The sequence below is a fragment of the Miniopterus schreibersii genome (assembly GCF_964146895.1).
Source record: "Miniopterus schreibersii genome assembly, chromosome: 18".
Lineage (NCBI taxonomy): Eukaryota > Metazoa > Chordata > Mammalia > Chiroptera > Miniopteridae > Miniopterus > Miniopterus schreibersii.
Genome location: NC_138121.1, coordinates 30,726,800 through 30,747,322, shown reverse-complemented (window position 1 = coordinate 30,747,322; position 20,523 = coordinate 30,726,800). Strand labels below are relative to the sequence as shown.

Here is a 20,523-nt window from a genome sequence, read left to right as displayed (position 1 = left end):
CAGGGGGTTTGTCCATGACACAGCAATATTGTCAAAAGTGTGCAAATGTCTATCAGAGCTTAGGCTTGTGTTAATGTAAGAGTCACATTACCATGTGGATGGGACTTGAACCACAATTCTGGAGCCTTCTAAACTGATTTGGGGGGCATAGGCTTCTTTATTTTCTATCTGTGCCGTGTCAACTACCACCTAAGAGAGAAACAAATATAATAATCAGCATTTGGAGAGAAAAATGATCACAAACAAATCCAATACATGAACCTATCGATGCTAAGCGACTCTGATAAGAACCATTCCCCCAGCAAGGCAGGTATGCAGAGACCAGTCAGGGGCCCTATGGAGACAACAGGAGGTAATAAAGATGACTGAACAAAGTAATACTTCAATAAACAGCAACCAACTTCTGTGCAGGGTGTGCTGAACTTTGCAAGCACTTGTGGCACATCTTCCAAATTATAAATGTTAGTTAGCAATTACTTTGTTTCCTTCATCTTAGTACTTTTTAAATCTATGCACTTGAAAGAAGTAAAAATGTCTCACAAAAATCAAGCCAATGCTTCAGAAAAGCCCATTTGTAATGACTGAATACAAGCCAGAGTGGATGAAGCTTTTCCTAAAGATCATTTCATTCTCAATCATCAATAAAAACAGAACTACTTCAGGAAAGATAAGGAACCAGCTCTTCCCCTTCAATGATTTCCTCTTATTTGGAGGATAGACTTTAATATTACATGATGATATAGTACCCAACATAATTTAGAGTTTGACAAAGTGATGAACATTATTTTCAAATAACTAAAAGAACTGTAAGAAGATAATCATAAAGCATTTGAAAATCAAGTCAGTTACACATCAGAAGGGGTAAAGCCATGAAAAGTTGCTTATTATGATTCCAAACTCAGCCTATGTCGGAGCTCATTTCCACTGCTGTAAACAGTTCCCACAGCTGGTCTGCATGTCTTTGGAAAAGACTTCCTGTCCAAGTAATAGCCATTGTTGGACCAGGCAGGTGTTTCCTCTTGCCTCCCAATCCCAGAACCATAATCTAAAGGTTCTTTGTCAGCCACATACAAAGGTGCCCTGGGATCAAGGGGGAGGCATCTAGGAATAAGTTTCTGATCTTTGAATAACATGGAACACTTTTTTTAAAGCCTACAATGTTTTCTCGGAACAGCCTGTGTGCCCTTCTGCCTTATTCTGTACACTTCTTTCTGGAGAACGCACTGCCATGGTTCTAGTTTCAGCTAGGTCTTTGGGAGTATGGCTCAATCTCCTAAAGGCAGTGGGCTCTTCCATACTTCAGCAGGGGGTCTCCAGTGTATGCCTCTCGTAGGGGTTCCTTGCTAAGGAACAAGTCCTAAAGGCAGTGTAGCTCACCACTGTGGACAGGCCCTCATCTGGCCCTCTACAAGGCAGCACCATCCTGAGCTCAGCCACCAGAGCCTTCACCCTCATGAAACAAAAGGATAGCACCCTCCTGACAACTACTTTCATAAAGTAGGAATCAGACTAAGAAACAGTTCTTTAATTTTCTTAATTTCTAATTGGCTTCCTTTAGCCCCTGACTGAAATGTTGTATCTCTTCAAAAGCTAGTCATTTAATTCTAGAAAGTGGGATCAAATAAATAAGGTTATGTGGGTCAGCGGTGTCAAACACAAAGCTAAATGGTGACTTCAGCCACTAACAGCATCCAACTTTGGCAAAAGTTCTTCTCTCCGAAGGTGATAAAGACCAAACTTACTTCTGAGTTGACATTGTTATTTTATTGCCAAGAAGGAGACAGAGAGCTGGGATACAAAATGACTGCTGGGGACATTACTTATACCATTGAGGTCTCTCAGAGTGATGTGTAAGCTGACATTAGGCAGACTGAGCAGTGAGTCTCATGTTAATCAGAGAGCAGTATTCTCCGGTAAAAGGAGCATCAAGCGCAAAGGCCTAAGGCAGGTGGAAGCTTGTTGTGTTTGAGCAACGGAAAGACATCCGCCATAGCTCCAGAACAGTTAGGTCAAATCAAAGGACTCTATTAAATCATTACTAATGCAATGGTTTCCTTAAAACGAGGAAAGCCTGCAACATCATTTTGCAGCTAGGTTCCCTGCCAATACATACTATTAATCTATTAAAAAAAAAAAAGGCTTTTTAATGCCGCTCTTTCTTTACCTTTTCTATCTGGCCTAAACACTGCACCACTAAAGAACTTTTAAAATTACTCATTATTTTCACACATGCCTGTACCACATCCTCACATGCTTGAAACAACATCTGTCTCTATTCTCACCCCCCTCATTCATCACACATATTCACTCACCAGTCCAGCTTGGCCAAACAGCAGCTGTACGGCAGTCTTGCAGGCACCCCGCCATGTAGATGGGCACACCTGGTTCAGCACTTCAGTGACAGGAAAATCGTCCCTTGGTGTGATTCCGTTATAGCAGCCTGCCTCCTTGATCAGCTGTAACATTGTATGCTATAGATGGATAACAAGAGAGTTCACATTTCAAGATGAAGACACACAAGTTCTAAAATTTGTAGATAGAAATGCATTTACAGGTACACAATAGTCCTCAAAAGAAAAGCATTTTGTTTAAGTACCCTAAATAATGGAATGTAATTTCTTAAGTAATTATCACCAGACATCCTCAGAGATTTTCTGTCCTGTAGAGTGAGTGGTTAGGTCTAGATGCACACGCACTAACACACAGATGATATTTCTATGCTAGCACAAAATGCAGCATTATTTAGCAATCTGCTAATGCAAACTGGTTGAGGAATTTTGAATTCTGAATCCCTCTAAATAAGGAGAGAAAATTATTTGGTAGAAGTAAATACCAATGAAAACCTCAACTTTACTTTGGATGACCAAGTGGTCGGGTATGCAGGCTCTGGAAACAGACTGCATAAACTCAAATTCCAATCTCCTACTTTCTAGCTGTGTGACCTTGGGCCTTGGCTCCTCTGTCTCTCCAGTGGGGAAAAGGGTATGCTCAGGGTGATCGATCATTAAAGGAGACAACGCGCGTCAAACTCCTGGCACAATGCCTGGCACACATGATGCTCCACAAATTACTATTGTATTATGACAACATTTCTCCTCTTATTTTTTCATGAAAGTCCACTGAAACATTAATCATAAACAGTATTTTTTTATTTATTCCTTACCCGTGGATATTTTTTCCATTGCTTTTCAGAGAGAGTGGAAGAGGGGGTGGGGAAAAGAGAGAGAGAGAGAGGGATTGTCTCCCACACATGCCCTGACCGGGGCTGGGGATCAAGCCAGCAATTGAGGTACTCGCCCTTGGGTGAAACCGAACCCAGGGCCCTTCGGTCTGAGGACGGATGCTCCCACCACTGAGCTAAACCAGCCAGGGCCATAAACAGTATTTTACAATGTGCATTCAAAACCCTTTATAAACATTTGAACGAAATTATAAATAAAACTTGACAAATGTCTCATTAAAAAGGTCACCATAGCCCTGGGAGGTGTGGCTCAGTTGGTAGAGCGCTGCCCCGCACACCGAAAGGTGGCCGGTTAGATTCCCAGTCAGGGCACATACCTAGGTTGTGGGTTTGATCCCAGACCCCAGTCAGGGTGCATGTAGGAGGCAACCAATCGATGTGTCTCTCTCACATCGATGTTTCTCTCCCTCCCTCCCCCTCTCTCTAAAAATCAATGAAAATGTCCTCAGATGAGAATAAAAAAGGAAAAAGTCATCATAGTTTGTTTTTAGGTACCAGTTTACTGAGAAAGGTTAATGCCTTAACTTCAGGTTTGTTTTTAATCCATATTCTTCACAAGCCCTCAAGTTCCCTTAAGAACTGTATTTTCAAGTTCACACCCGGAACCCCATGGAAAACTACCGTCTTAAGTTTCAGATTGTCCGCGGCTGACTCATTGAAGGAGACACCCTTCAGGAAGTGCGATCCGATCTGCACAGGGACAGTGGGAAGCTCACACTGCATGGGCTGCGGGGGGGTCTGCCTCCGCCCCGTTTGCTGTGCTTCCGCCTCGCTGCAGCAGCCCTGGGAAAGGTTTGGATGGGAGAGAAGAGGTGACCCACAGCTCATCTGTCACGACACTGGTTCACTTGGAATGGAGAGACTGCCATGCCACAGCTCCCAAAAGCTACCAGAAAGAAAAGCGTACCTGCAAACTGGCTTCAATTGCCTTTGGATTCAAGTGGAAACCAGCTTTCATTGCATATTCACAGTGGCCTAAGCTTTCCAGAGCTATCTTATATGCCTGCAAAGAAATTATTTTCAAGAATCAAGATTCCATAGATTATAAAATGACAAAGTTCAATGAAAATAGAAATTTAAAATTTCTAGTTTTTAAAACTTAAGGCCAACTACTATCTTATTACTTTTTCCAGCTGGTTCAATCTCACAACCTTGACTCCCTCCCTTGTTCTATCCCTCAGGCATCGTTGTGCCAGTTCTGAAAAACTTACTTGCAAAGCACTGTCAATTTTTACGTTCAGTTCTTTTAGCTGGTGCTCAGGAATTGCTGCACTTTGAGAACAGAAGAGCTGCTGAACTTCAATTCCTGCCAGGCGGCCATCACAGCCTCTTTCTCTTAGTCTAGATGTTGCCTGCAACATAAAGAGTTACTGGTAGGTAAAGAGGATGCTACAGATATTAGCAAAATTAAAAAGATAAAAAGTAAAAACAACGGAAATAAAGCTAGAAATCATCTAAGCATTAGATATAAGGCAGACTTTCTGGATTGGTCATATTACAAACTGGGCACCCAGAAATTTTGAAAGACTCCATCCTGAAGAAAACACAAGCCTGGCATAGCACTGTCTTCTTTAAGAAACCCTGGAAAAAAGACTTCCTGACCCCTTATTTATTTTTTATATATAAAAAATGTTTGCATTTAAAATTTCTCTGCTTTAAAAAGACATATAACCTAGAATATTGGCATCTGGAGTTCCCAGAATTAAAAAAAAAGAATGTACATGGTTGGGTGTTCCTATACACGAAAGTAAAAAGTCACACCAATACAGAACAAGACAAAATACATTGGAACATTAAAGGAAAAGAAATAATAAATAATACACTTAAAAATTAAAATGGAGGCCCTGGCCGGGTAGCTAAGTTGGTTAGTGTAGTCCCGATATGCCAAGGTTGCAGGCTTGATCCCTGGTCTGGGCACACACAAGAATCAACCAGTGAATGCATAATTAGGTGGAACAAGAGATCAATGTTTCTTTCTCTCTAAAAAAAAAATCAATCAATCAATAATTTTTAAAAAAGATATTTCTCTAAAAAATTAAAAATGGAGAAAAACACATGGAGGGAAACAAAACTGTAATAAGAGCTCTGTAGATGCTGAGAAATCAGTATTTAGGCTGAAAATTTAAGAAGGCAAAAGAGGCAGTCAACACAAGTGTGGGATGGGGGTAGGACAGGCTATCATGTCTGCAAAGAAACTAGAACCCAGTGAGCAAGGGGGACAGTGACCACAGATGGGCTGGTGGGCAAGGCAGGAGCCAGACTATGCAGGACTAGGCAGGTCATAGTGAAGAGTCCACACTTTATGGAAATGGGCTGCAACATCAGCTAATTTTAAATGGAAAGAGATGAAGGATGGCCAGACAGGAAAGGGAGAAAGGGGTAAGATACTACAGGGTCAGGAGAGAGCATGGACTAGGGTAGTGACAGTGGACCGGAAAGAAAGGGAAAGATCTGGGATATTTTGGAGGTGCAACCTGTAAGCCTTTCTTATGGATTAGATGTAAACATGACAGAAAAACTGGAGGGTAAATCTCAGGCTTCCTGCATGAATGAGCCTGTGTGGAATGGCACCACTTGCTAGCATGGGGAAGATCTGGGGAGGGACAGGTTTGTGGGGGAAAGTTAAGCCTGAAACACCTAGATACCTGAGGTAAGCGGAAGCTGAATACAGGGGCCTGGAGCCCACAGGAGTGGACTGGTCACATACATTTGAGGGCCCGCAGGACACAGACAGTTTTTAAAGTCCCAGGGCTAGATGGAGACTCCCTAGAACTGAGCCTTGAGAAATTCACATTCATAGGTTTTGTTGAAGAGAAGCTAGCAAAGTAGATGGAGAGGATGGTCTGAGGGGTAAAGGAGGCAGTCTTAAAGGGTAATTAAGAACTCCTAGTTTCAGAAAATGTCACAAGAAGGGAGGATTTCTAAGCGCTCATATTGTCGTGAGCTGCTGAATGGAGTCAAAGGGTTCTCTGGATTTGGCAACACAGAAGGCAGCAGTGACCTTGACAAGAGAAGGCATGTTCTTGTGTAAGAGTGGAAGCCAGATTTCAGTGAGCTGAATGATACCATTCATATAAAGTTTCACATTGTATAAAATAATACCTTATACTATTCATGAATACTTGCATATAGAGCAAACATATAAAAATGTGTACAAACTCCACACTCAAGAGGTTATCTCTAGAGAGGAAGGAATGTAAGATAGTGGAGAGGTACAAAGGGGATTCATCTGAATTTGTAATAATATTTTTCTATAAAAAAAAGCCCAGCCAGCATGGCTCAGCGGTTGAGCATCCACCTATGATCCAGAGATGGCGGTTCGATTCCCAGTCAGGGCACATGCCCGGGCTGCGGGCTCAATCCCCAGTTGGGGGCATGCAGGAGGCAGCTGATCAATGACGACTCTCTCATCATTGATGTTTCTATCTCTCTCTCCCTCTCCCTTCCTCTCTCTGAAATCAATAAAGATATATTTGAAAAAAAATGAAAATAAAAAAATAAAAGGTATAGAGCCAATGTAGCAGAAAGTTAAGATTCATTTGACAAAGCTAAAAGGAAGATGGATGGAAATGTGTGGCATTTCCTATGTACTTCAAATGCTTCCTAATGATGTTTTTTAGAATGAACCAAAGATGAGGTAAACAACTCTAAGAAGTTGGCCATGAAAAGAGCAGAGAAACAGGGCAGGGTGGAATTTTGGGTTTGGAAGCATGTTTGGTGCTGGCGGGAGCATGCTGAAGGGGAGAGAACACAGGGTCCCACCACAGAAGCCTTGAAGGGTGGCGACAGGGCAACAGGAAAAGAGGGCACTTCCTTCATTATAATGAAGGGAAGGAAGAGAAGAGGGTCTGAATGGGGGGAGGGTGTCATTTTGGTGACGTGAAGAGGAGGGATTGCTGCCTGGTGGATTCTATTTTCTCAGCGTACTGTGGGGTACCATCACTGGCTGGAAGCAAAGTAAGGAAGGCAGAAGGCCTGGGTAGACTGAAGTGGATGAAGGAAAAGGTCAAGGTGAGGTCAAGGGACCACCAGGAGGCCCCATGTGGGCTGGATTCCCAGCATGAATGATGCCAACAAGTGGAGTGGAGAAGACCGTGAGCCCGGTGCTAAGGGTATGAATGTGAGCTGCATGATCAGAAGGCTGAAGCCCAGGAGCCAGCACACACACAGGATTTTAAGATGACAAGATAAGGGTCTGGACCCCACTGCCCGACCACCTGCAATAAAGTCAACAGGTCCCACTCTCACATTTGACCCCCAATTAGCATTTTCGGGCTGCTCTGATAAACACCAAGAAAGCCAAGGAAAGTCCTTAACACAAGAGACCAAAACAAAGAAGCAAACGGGAAAAACACGGAAAGGAAATTCAAAAGAAATCACAACAATGCAGAACAGCATAAAAATGAATTAAGAAAACCGGGGAATGTAAAAGGTTAAGATGTAAAAAAAAAAATCACGTTTAAAAATGTGGTTAAAGATTTCTAAAACATAAAACGAAATCCTTCACCAGTTTAATTACGGAATGATCAAACATACTACAAAATAAGTCAATATACTCCTCCTGAACTACAAATCATCTTTTACTCTGTAAAGCAAAACTAAAGCCTTGACTCAAAAAGGCTCTTTCCCCCTGCCTTGGAAACAAAGGAATATTAAAATGCCTACAAGAAATGTGTTCTCACCAACTACATCCCCACCTAGCTGCCTGGCTGACTACTCGCCCTCTGCAGCCAGCTCTAGCCTGTCTTTATAGACTGAGGCTCCAGCCTTTTCTCCCGGGTCCCTCTTTCCAGATGCTTTGCCGCACTGGTCCTAGTTGGAGGCAGGCCCCTTCCCCTGGATTCCCATGCACCTCCATCACAGCCCCTTCACTGCTTTTTGTAAGCCCCTTTTCCAAGAAGGATGTGAGCAGTGGCTGTCATCCCAGTGCCTGGCGCGTGCCTGACCCAAAGTGGGCATTTACAAAGACACTCACTGTTAAATGAATGAACAAGCTACTGGTAACAGCTTAAAACTCATATTTCTAAATAAGAAGGCTCTTTTAAGAAACACTAGGCAAAGGCCTCTCCTGTTTGAACACAGGACAGCCATTGCCCCAAAGGCATGGTTACCTCAGCAGCCCCCCGCCAGGATCGCACAGCTTCCTCCAGTTCAGGTGTGTGGCCCATGCCAGACAAGCTGCCACCACTGCTGCTGCTCTTTTTTTCAGGCATGACCACCTCGGCAAAGCAAGAGTGAGCCACTGGCTGGACCTTCTGTAATGCCTGGGTCAAAAACTGGAAATGGACCTGCACCACGGTCAGGAAACATCGCCCCAGCACCTGTGAAAACAAGAGAGCCAGGCACTTTTAGGTTATGGGTTGCTACTGCATTAGTGCAATAAATTCTCAACCATCAATTTGAGTAGAAGGTAACAACTAGGTAGGAATCTGAAATTATACGAAGCTTAAAAGTCACCATGCTTAACAGACTGATATATCTCAGAGGGAAGGTGGGGGTGGGTGGGGAGAGATTAACCAAAGAATTGATATGCATAAATGCATACCCCATGGACAGAGACAATAGTGTGGTGAAGGCCTGGGGATGGGGGGCAGGGTGAAAGGGTGCAATGGGGGGGGGAAAAGAAAAGGGACATCTGTAATACTTTCAACAATAAAGATAAATTTTTTAAAAAACGCACCATGCTTTAGAAGGAATCTGCCTCTGTTCTCATCTTTGGACCTGGGTGCCTGATTCCTACAAGTCACCCAAATAGCAAGGCCCAAGGTACAATGTATCTTCCAACTTCTCACCTAGCCTCCTCCATTCCTGTTCTCCACTCCCCTCATCTGGACTCTGGCTCACATCAACCCTCCTGTATGTGAGCTCCGGCTAAATCAGAGCAACCCACAATTCCAATTATGTCTACACAGTATTCAGAAGGCAGAGTAAAAGCCAGGTGATTAAAAATCTGAAAAGTCAGTTTGACTGTAAGAAGACATTCCATTGGAAATGGAATCCAAAGATACAGGTTATTTTGGTAACAGTGTTATTAACATAGTTATTACATAGCTGTATGTCATATTTCTACTCTTACGAAACAAAGCTGACAGACCAGTATTCTAGGAGTCAACAAAACCTACTGGACAACTCCATTTGTTAGTACAGCAGAAACCCTCACATATTAGTAGTTGGTTGGTTGATGGAATAGTCCATTAAAGGAGAAAACTAATTTTAAAAATACCATATACATAACACTATTTTAGCATATACTATTAATATATAATTATAATAATGTATATACTAAAAATGCTATATACCACAGACATTTTAAGATACGAATGTGTATTTATCTGCAAGCCTCTGGCACTGGTTAAAGCTGTTCTCTGACCTTGCTGGTCCCTGTTTGCTTGCTTGAGTTAACCCCAGCTACAAGGTGTTGTCCATGATTTACTATTTCTTTTTCTTTAAAGGAGTGCAAGAACTTGCCACCTGAAAAGCAATTTGAGTAGAGACCTTCCAGGTTATTGACATTTTCCCCTAATCTTTTACAGCTGTTTTGCCCACACCAAATTTAACAAAAACAAAACCTTTTTGCAACTTTTATCATGTTCCATAACAGTCAAAATTTTTTTCATGGAATGTATTTCAAATTTCACTGGCTTACATAGTAGGTTACTTACCAAAATTTATTTATTGAGTTTGCAATTTATCCAACTGGCAGGAGCACAGCTGGGAGGGCCCACTCACTGCCAGCACTCAGTGCACGCCTTGGGGTTGGGGAACTATTTCCATTGCCTTTTACAAGGAACTAAAATTTGACCCCAATGCCCACCCTCCAGCCCAGTCCTGTCCCTTGGAGCAGCCAAAAATAAGACTCAACCTTGGCCTGCTCACTTCCTAGCGCACATTTCAGATGCTGCCCTGTTCCATCCCCACTGGTCAGAGTTGCGCTTCCTGGAGAAAGAGTCAGGCAACTTCCCAGTGGTGACACTTAATCCCTCTGAATTATTTTCCCCTATGGAAATCACCAGGACCAAACTAAAACAAACAAAAAAACTCACAGAAATCTCACACCAAAGCATCCACCCTCTACAGTGAACAATCAGAATTACAGGCTAAATTCACATCCAAACCTCCTGGGTTTCTACTCACACCTCCCCCAAACCTGTACCCCATCAATGATCTGTGCTAGATGGGGCAGGGTGAGGGACACAGAGGAAGAGGACTTAGCAACCTAGGGACACGCGACATGAATAGAATAAACGGCATTTATTTAATGCCGTACATAATAACAGCCAGATTTAACTGAACACTCAGCATGTATTTCTCCTATGCTCAGGATTTCACATGGATCATCTCATTTAAAACTGGCAACAACTGCATGAGGTCAGTTCCATTTTACAGACAATAAGGCAAAGACACAGAAAGGTTTAAAACTCTGTCAGAGGAACATAAACTGATGTGGCAGAGTGGTCACATGACTCAAATGTCTATGCCCTTAGCCAGCGTACCCCACTGCCTTCAACAGGCTCTAAACAGCTGGATACAGCTGTGGGCTGGTTGCACTGAGACCAGGGACATGACAGAAAACCAACCTTAACTGAGGACGTCCCGAAGCTCCACAGTGCAAGCGCATGAGGAGAGCTGGGTCCTCAGCACACATACCTCCTCATCCTTCCCGGGCTGCGTGGCAAAGGGAGGGGGAAGTGCAGATGCCATGCACTATCTCTGCGATCACTCTACTGCTTCTGACCAATACAACTGAGTCGTTCATTTTCCCAGCCCGTTACAGGTGAATGCCTCATGTGTACAAAGCACAAAAAAGGCCAGAAGATATTACAAGCAACACAATGAGCAAGTCCCTGTCCTCATGAGAGTTACCTTCTAATGGCAGGGAACAAACCAATAAGTAGATATACAAAGTCGGGGGCTACTGGAGGAGGAACCCTAAGGGGCGAGGCGGGAAGGAAAAGGCTCTCTGAAGAGAGGACCAAGGGATCAGGGAGAGTTACCCCACCCCTTTCTAAAAGGGAACATTCAGGGACAGCTCTGAAGGCCTGACGCAGGGTGAAGAACGGACATCATCTGACAGTGCTGGTCAATGGCAGGATGGGCTGGGAGCGTCCGCTTATGGCTGAGTGGGAGAATGGTGAGAGGAGGAGGGTGCTGCTGGAGGAGTAAGGGTGGGGAGAAATGCTGCCCCGTTTTAAAAGGCAGACATTTGGCCTGGTCGGCGTGGCTCAGCAGCTGAGCATCGACCTAGGATCCAGGAGGTCGCAGTTCGATTCCCGGTCAGGGCACAGGCCCGGGTTGCGGGCTCCATCCCCAGTTGGGGGTGTGCAGGAGGCAGCCGATCAATGACTCTCTCATCATTGATGTTTCTATCTCTCTCTCCCTCTCCTTTCTCTCTCTGAAACCAATATATTTTTTTAAAAATTTAAAAAGGCAGACATTTGGTATGTGGTCTCCACTAACTTACTATGTTTGACCTAGGATTAATCACTTAATCTTCCCTATACATCAGGACTGACGAGAACAAGAACTCAGCTCCTCCCTCCTCCTACCCATGATGCATGGAGAGTCAATCCAAATATGTTTGTGACAAAATATTTGTGTTGTAAACAATTCATTAAAAGCCAATCAAACCAATAGTTACCCTGGATCTTAAAAAAGCCATTTCACAGAATATCTGCTCTAAAAGTTTGCATAAAGTACAGATGCATAAACAGCAACTTCTCCTGAGAGAGGACAGAGCTCAATCTCCAGTTGCCTCTACCCATCTTTTCTCTACTACATCTTCTCTCTTATCCCAGCTTCCCTCCCGTAACAGACCCCACCCTCCTTGACCCACGGATGGTCTAGTCCTTGGGATCTTCCTGAGAAACCTGGAAGGAAATATAGACTCTAAAGTTATGAACTTGAAAGTGTGTGATCCCAGGGCAGTGGACAGCAGTTTTTTACATGGAGAAAGTTTCCCGGACTGCGGGATTCAGTGAGGCTGCAGAACAGATGTGGCAAGCTGGGGAATGAGTGAAGTGGTCGAAGAGGGAGACATTTGAGTTTAAAATGTCAGTGGAGCTATAGTTATAGCTCTATCAACAACTACCACTTATTGAGGGCTTAAGCCATACCAAGCACTTTATATGCAGTGAAGCAACTCTGTGGGGTGGCGCCAATTCATCCATTTACAGATGACATCACTGAGGCTTACAGAGAGAAAGAAACGTGATGTGCAGTAGAGATCCAATGTCAGTCTGTTTGACTCCAAAGGCTGTACTTCTAACCACAAGGCTGCCTTGTCCTCCTATAACAAGATCTGGGGTGTAGCCACAACAGTGGGTGGGTACTAAGAAAAGGAGAAGAACCCTGACATCCTCCATACAGTGTCAGACCCTGGGGCAGGAATGGAGACTGAGGGGCATGGCTTAGTCTTCTCAGACAGTGGGAAAGGGATTGGGACAAGAGTAACAAGCGGGGTGGCCTGTGGTACTCCTGTGTGGCGTGAGTCTCAAAGTTTATGATCTCTACAGCAGAGAACAGCTGCTAAGACTGGCTGGAAAAAGCAATGATAAACAGGGGGAAGGCAGATGGAGCTTGGGAAAAAGAGCAGCTTTGCGTACCTCTTGAGGAATTCCAACCCCCAAAACATCTGTCGAGTCCTTCAGCACATCAGTCTCATTTAAAAATTATGAAGAAAGCAATTGGATTTAACCTTACCCTTGGCATTTGCATTAAAAATAAATAAATCCATTCACCCCAATGTACCCCAAGTTGATGGAATTTCAAGTAACAACAGGCCATTATCAGACTTTTGCATTAGGAGAAACCTTTTGGTGTGGCTTAAATTCCTCATAAAGGCCCAATTTCTGAGTATAGACAATCAGTGATCCTTCCCCTTGTGCCTCAATGGAACATTCTGGATTATAAACAGCAATCAAGGTTCTGCTAAAATGAAACTATCTTTTCTGGGAATCCCTAAAGGTGGAGGGAAAGGGTACGAATTAACTTTCCCATCCCCTTGAACATGTATCACATCTGCTGCTAAGGGTGTTGTGTTCATGGACAAAATCAGAAAACCTTTTCTTTTTGGTAATTTTTATATTTTATTAATTAAAAAAAAAATTAGTTTAAATTTGTTTTTCATTACTCCTCTCCCGAGCTGGGGCCTGGCTCAGCCCTTAGCATCTGCCTGCGGGAATTACAGAGTGCCCAAGACCACCCCATCTCCCAGCACACCTTGTGGTCATCATGGCAATGCACACGATGTCTCGCTAAATTCACTTCCTGCTCAGCCTTACTTACCAATTGGTATTTTTCAAAACCGGCAGAGTGAAGTAAAACTGTCCCATATACCATAGTGTCAAAGATTTCCAGGGATTCTACTATTTATTTCTCATCAGTTTAAAAGTTTAGAGTGAATGAAATGAAGTCAATTTGAATTGGTTCCTTTTATTAGAAATTCCAGTAATTCAATCATTTCTTTCTCTCCAATCCTTACTTATACCTTAAACATTACATTTGTTTCCAAGTGTCCTCCTCAACCTTGCTCTTCTGTTCTTATGACAATTCCAGAGTCATTATATAATGACCTAAACAGAAGTCCAGAACGTGATACAAAGACCTAAATGTGTCTCCAGAGAGACAGAGAACACAGTCCATGCATTTCCACGGACTGTGGAAAGTGCCTGATGAAGATTAGATTACAGTATGAAAATGTAAAAAACAAGCTTACAGAAACTACCATGTACAGTCTGACCTAAAAACGGATTACAGTGTTTAAATATTTAAAACTAAAAAAGCAACAAACAAAACAATAACAAAGATCTCTTTGCAGTCAGTATTAACCTAGAGCATAAAGAAACTGCCATGCTATGTTTAGGAGAAAGAACCAGGGAAGGAAGAAAAGCTAACACATGCCCAAGGGTGGCTGAGTCAACACCAAATGCTAGTCATTCAGACAAAATTACATTCTGCCCCTGGACATGCTGCTTTACTGCTGGTGAAAATATCAACAGATGGTTTCTGAACTCCTACTTCATGTGCCAAGCACTGTGGTACACACAACCTTTTACATCAGTAATACATATTCACTGCAAATAAATTAGGGGGGAAAAGATCAGTTAGATAAATAAATGTACCAAATATTACTAAATAACCACTGATTACATGTTTTGATACAGCCTACATTTGTACCTGTAGATGGTTTTTGGAAAAACTAAATCATGTTGTGTGTTCTGTTTTATGGCCTGCTTTGCAAAATAAGTCAAAAATTTATTACCAAGCCAACACACATAAGAAAGTTTTGTATTTCACTACACTGCTATAAATCTTAACATAACTAAGTAGGATAATTATAAAATATCACCCAGGACATGAAAAAGGTAAATGCAACTCAAGGTAACTAGGTGCACATTAATTACAGTAGACAAGCAAATTAATACTGTGGGTTTATATAGGGCAGGGATAAAAATATATTTAAGTCACCCAACCAGAATATGGCCCAGGAGCCTACTAGAATTTAGGAAATTCTTTTTGTTGATGTGAGTTTATTTTTTATTAAAAACTGTCACTTCAATCAAGAAAAAAAATACTAAAGTATCTCAACTGATAAACTGACTAAAAAGGCAAAAGGAATTCACAGGTGGAAATCTGACTCCGTAAACATTTTCAGCACTTACGAGAGGGGCTCTCTGCATCTTAGGTGACATGGTACTAGATGCCTCACAGGTGTCACTTCATTGAATACAAATCACCATCCCCATTTGACAGGGACACTCCTAGCCACTCATCCACATGGTATTTCAATAGGTGATAACTGTGGTGAGATGGGCTGAGGTAGGGAAGCGGGTCTCACACCTCCTCTCAGCAGCATTGGAGATGGTGGCTTCTTGAGGACACTCGTTTCCCTTGTCTTCCAAGACACTGCACTTGCCCCACTGCCTCCCTCACTCTTTGGCTGTTCCTTCTGCACCCTCCTTGGCTGCTCCTTATCCATCTCCTGACCTCTGAATGTCGGTGCCCCATGACTCACTGGTCCTTGGGTTCCCCCTTTGGTTCTCTAGCTACATTCACTTCCTTGATGACCTCATCCAGTTTTATAGCTTTAAATAATATCTACTAACCGATGGTTCTCAAATTCACATCTCCAGTCTGGATCTCAGCCCTGAACTACAAAACTGTATATCCAATTATCTACTTGGCATCGCCTCTTGGATGTCTAAAAGGCATTGCAGACCTATTTTTCTAGGTCTTCCCCATTGCTCCCCACTCAGTAAATAGCACTTACCAGTGATCCAAGTGCTCATGTCATAAACCCTGGAGTCATCTTTGACTCTTCTCTCTCTCTCTCTCTCTCTCTCTCTCTCTCTCTCTCTCTCTCTCTCACACACACACACACACACACACACCAGAAAACTCTAAGGAAGAAGGGTAGACTGGATATTGGGAGGAAACTAGCAGAGTCTCGCCTCTCTCCCCTAGAGGCTACTTTCCACACAGGAAGCCTTATAAACAGAAATCAGATTATTTTATTCCCCTGCTCAAAATCTTCCAATGCCTTTCCATTACAATCAGGATAAAATCTGAACTCCTCACTGTGTCTTACAATATCCTACATGATCTGGTCCCTGACTATTCTCCGAACCTATTCCTATCCCTCCTCTCTCTGCTCTTGCCACACTGGCCTTCTCGCTGTTCCTCAAAAAATTTAAGAACAGCTCCTGTCACAAGTCTGCACAAGCAAGTTCCACTACTCCAGGGTTTCTCAACTTCAGCACTGACATTTGAGGCCAGAGAATCCTCTGTTGTGTGTGTGTTGGGGGTGGGGGGTGTCCTGTGCACTGTAAGATGTTGTTAGCAGCGTCCCTCGCCTCCCTGTACTAGATGCCAGCACCACTGGTTGGGAGATGCAGCCACCACAATCACTCAGACTGTACTGTTTTGAATAAATTTTGAAATCCTTACTGTTAAAAAAAGAGCAGAGAGAAATCCCTTCCTCCTCAGATGACTTCTGAGACACCAGTAACTGCACTAGAGCTCAAATGTACGAGCAGAAGAAATCTTTTGAGCATCTAGGCATCTGCTTTGCTGCAGAACTGAAATACAACCTGAAGCGCTACAGGGAAGAGAAATATCTAGACTCCAATGTCTCCGAATAATTAGAGTTGAAAATCAGATAAATCTAAGAGCTTTGTGTTCCTGCAAACTTATGCCTTTTCATGATCTGGGCCTGAGTCTAGTCACCTAATGTTCCATACTTTATGAAGAAACACCATCTGACCATGGGTGTATCTGTGTTGAGTAGGGGTGAGGGCTATTGGTCAGAAGCCAAGAAAGAAACTAATAACAATTGTTCCCAAAACACACAGTGAGTCAGTGAAATTCTGATTCACTCCTATGCAAGTCCAGTATCTTTCACCCTATCATATTTCTCCTTCAAACCATTCTGGGTCACATGAATGTTTTGGTTTCCCAGTGCATATAAAAGTTATATTTACACTATACTGCAGCCTATTAAGTGTGCAATAGCATTATGGCTAAAAAACCCCAATGTACATACCTTAATTTACATGCTGCCCAAGTGAACACATACACCTCAACCTTAAGAATACCTATCAGCCCTGGCCCCTGTGGCTCAGTGGTTAGAGCATCAGCCCATGCACCCAAGGGTCGCAGGTTCGGTTTCCTGTCAAAAGCACTTGCCTGGGTGGTGTGCAGGGGTAGCTAATGGATGTGTCTCTTGCACGTTGATGTTTCTTTCTCTCTCTATTCCCCTGCACTTCTACTCTTTCTTTAAAAACCAGTGGAGCCCGGCCAGGCGTGGCTCAGCGGTTGAGCGTCGACCTAGGATCCAGGCGATCGGGGTTCAATTCCTAGTCAGGGCACATGCCCGGGTTGTGGGCTCGACCAATGACTCTCTCATCATTGATGTTTCTCTCTCTCTCTCTCCCTCTCCTTTCCTCTCTCTGAAATCAATAAAGATATATTTTTAAAAAATAAAATAAAATAAAATAAAATAAAATAAAATAAAATAAAATAAAATAAATAAAATAAAATAAAATAAAAACCAGTGGAAAAAATATCCTCAGGTGAGGATCAACAACAACAAAAAACAAAATAAACAAACAAAAAAAACCTTATTACTAAAAAAGCAGCTAAACATCACCTAAGCCTCAGAGAGTTACAATCTTTTTGATGGTGGACAGTCTTACCTTCAATTTGTAAAAAAAATACAATACTGTATCTGCAAAGCACAATAAAACGAGGCATACCTATATATTAAAACTTACGGTCAACGCAACAACATATATAACTATTGGAAGAGAGGAAACACATCCAGATGACATGACTACATATACTAAAAAGTAGCAAATAAACGAAATGAAACATTAGAATTATTGAGTTCAGTCCCATAGCAGGAGAGAATAATATAAATATCAATGTTTCTATGTTATAGAAAAAACTTTTAAATATTATTTCATTCATTATAGCAACTAAAATATAAATTACTTAATAATTTTAAGAAGTACACACAGTCACTATGAAGCAAACTATGGAAGTTTACTAAGAGACATTAACAGAAGGCTTCAAAGAAAGACCTAATAAACTGCTAAAATCCTGAAAAATGAAACAATTTACCAACATGTATCCAGGGTCCTAACTATGTTTCTCATCCTCTAACCTTCTCCAGCTGGCATCTGCAGGGTGGCCTCCCCATCATCCAATCCATGTTGCTTCGAAGGCAGCCCCTCAGGAAATCACTCCTGCACTGCTCTGCCTGCACCCCAGCCCCAGAAGTGGCCAGTCGGTGGGTTAGTTTCACCCTTCTGGCCATAGGGTCCAAGGACGAGCAAATCACCTAAGCCAAGCCAACCACATTAACTGTAGAACTTTTGTCAGGACCTCAGGAAAAGCAGAGGTGCTTTTTCTGCTGAGTTGTTAGGGACTGCCTGGAAATGAAGGCAGAGAGGAGACAAAGGCTGAGTCCGTGCAGTACTGAGTGAGCCCCTAGATCCAACCACTCCCCAAAAGCTTACTTTCTTTAGTTTCATAGGTAAATACAGCAGTCCCACTTTATCCACAGGGGATAGTTCTAAGATGCCTGAAACTGCAGACAGTACTGAATCCTATCCATACTACATTTTTTCTTATACATACATACCAATGATAAAGTCTAATTTATAACTTAGACACAGTAAGAGATTAACAATAATAAAATAGAATTATAACTGTACTCTAATAAAAGTTAGGTGATGCAGTCTCTCTCTCACAGTATCTCCCTGTACTGTACTCACCTTTCTTGTGATGTGAGATGACAAAACACCTACGTGATGAGATGAGGTGAGGTGAATGGCACAGGCGTTGTGACTTAGCTACAGGTGACACTCTGACTGTACACAACAAGCACTTTACGGCTTTTCTCGGGCATACCCGAATCGCCAGTGTCACTCTCGTGCTTTGGGGCCATTATTAAGTAACGTAAGGATGCCCTGAACATAGGCCCTGTGAGACCACACAGTCCACCTGATAACCGAGACGGCTACTAAGTGACTATTGGGCAGGTAGCGTATAAAGTGTGGACACTGTGGACAAAGGGATGATTCACGTACCGGGCGGGACGGAGCAGGAAGGCAGATTTCATCAGATCACTCAGAATGACGGGCAATTTAAAACTTGTGAATTGTTTATTGTCGGTGTTTTCCAAGTAATATTTTGGACCAGAGGTTAACTGAAACTGTGGAAAGTGAAATCATGTATAAGGGGGGACTATTGTACATGGCTTTGTTGAGAGGCAGTACAGTGCTACAGTAAAGAGTGTACTCTGTAAGTCAAACTGCCTGGGTCTAAAGTCTGGATTAGCCATAAGACTTCTGATAAATTACTTAACTTGTCCACACCTCAGTCTCCACATCAATAAAATGTAAATATGAATAGTACCTAACTCATAAGGTTATTAATAGAATTCAGTGAGTTAATGTGTATCATCTCATCAAATATATGGTACGGAAGACTCGACTTTGTGTGGTAAACACACATGCAATATACAGATGATGTATTGTAGAATTGTGCACTTGAAACCTATATAATCTTATTAACCAAAGTCACCGCCAATAAATTTAACGAAAATTTTAAAAATGTGTAGAGTCTTAGAACAGAGCATAACATAAGTACTATATAACTATTAGCTTGTTTTTGCTTTTATTGTCATTGTTTAAGGTATTTTGAGTTTGGTTTCTTTCACTTGTAGCCCTAGTGATTTTTTTAAACAACTTAAATATCAGTCCCTTGCTCAAAATCCCTCTTTAAAAAAAAGTCTCACCTCATTCTGTATAAAATCTAAACTCTTACCAGGGCCGACAAGGTTCTCTGCCCTGCCATCACCTACCAGATAGGTAGGAGGTTCTCGTATGGTCGCTGAGGCCTGTCACAGGGAGCTGGGTAGGGGAACAGTGAACCAATCAATGATTAGGCTTGAGGCTGTTTTCCAGTGCATCAAGGCACTCATCACACCTAGTGTCACAGTCTACTTATTCATCTGTCTTGCCACCAGGCCTGGAGCACTTTAGATTGTCCTCACTCATCCTCGCCAGTGTTCGGCCAGCGCATCTGTATCTGACCAGGTGATAGCAGCTAGGTGAAGAGGAAAGCAGGCCAGGTGACTGGGGCCTCCTCCAGAGCTAGTGGGGCCTCCGGGGGGAGTCCTGGAGTGACCAGGGACTCACAGGGGTTCCACAGCATCAGGATATTTCTATTTTCCTGGCTCTGAACATTTCATTTCAGCATTAGTTAGAGGTCAGAAAGCCCAGTCTTGTAGAGGGATGGATACTGCAAACAAGCCCCTCTGCAGGAAGGCTGTACTAGCCTGAGCAGCAGAGCAGTACAGGACACAGCCCCTGTGTGCACTGGTCCCAGAAGGATTTTAGGAAAATGTTGTTTCTCAAATGCTCAGATCCCTAATTTGTAAAGATGAGAGAGGCTGCCAAAACAATCCTGTGAAATCTCATAAGCTGACCAGCAACCATTAAAATTTATAATAGGAAATAACTCAGGAAAGCTAGTTCTACATAAAATTACATTCCATGAAATCTTTTGTTTCTTTCTAATTTGCCCATCAAACCCAATTTGCCCCTTATGTTTACTCAAGTCTTTTTAGCAACTATGAAATTTTAAGTCATATTCTCCAAAATTAGGAGCACACTATCCCTTCTCTGACTCCTACGCCTGCTGCTGGGGTCCTGCCTTCAGAGGTGTTTTTCCTCTGTTCTCATTTTCTTCCTTGGTCACTTCTATTTTCTTTATTT

General features: G+C 42.6%; 1 protein-coding gene across 7 annotated transcripts in view; it reads right to left on the bottom strand.

Annotated features, from left to right (window-relative positions):
- GARRE1 (granule associated Rac and RHOG effector 1) overlaps nucleotides 1-20,523 on the bottom strand; it is a 76,646-nt gene that overhangs the window by 15,027 nt on the left and 41,096 nt on the right. For all 7 annotated transcript variants that reach the window (XM_081117920.1, XM_081117916.1, XM_081117915.1 and 4 more), the window contains 6 exons: nucleotides 8,353-8,562; nucleotides 4,453-4,593; nucleotides 4,149-4,244; nucleotides 3,863-4,024; nucleotides 2,313-2,471; nucleotides 92-189 (listed from right to left, as the gene is read on the bottom strand). In XM_081117920.1, coding sequence (XP_080974046.1) covers nucleotides 92-189; nucleotides 2,313-2,471; nucleotides 3,863-4,024; nucleotides 4,149-4,244; nucleotides 4,453-4,593; nucleotides 8,353-8,562 — 866 coding nt within the window. The remainder of the gene's footprint in view (nucleotides 1-91; nucleotides 190-2,312; nucleotides 2,472-3,862; nucleotides 4,025-4,148; nucleotides 4,245-4,452; nucleotides 4,594-8,352; nucleotides 8,563-20,523) is intronic.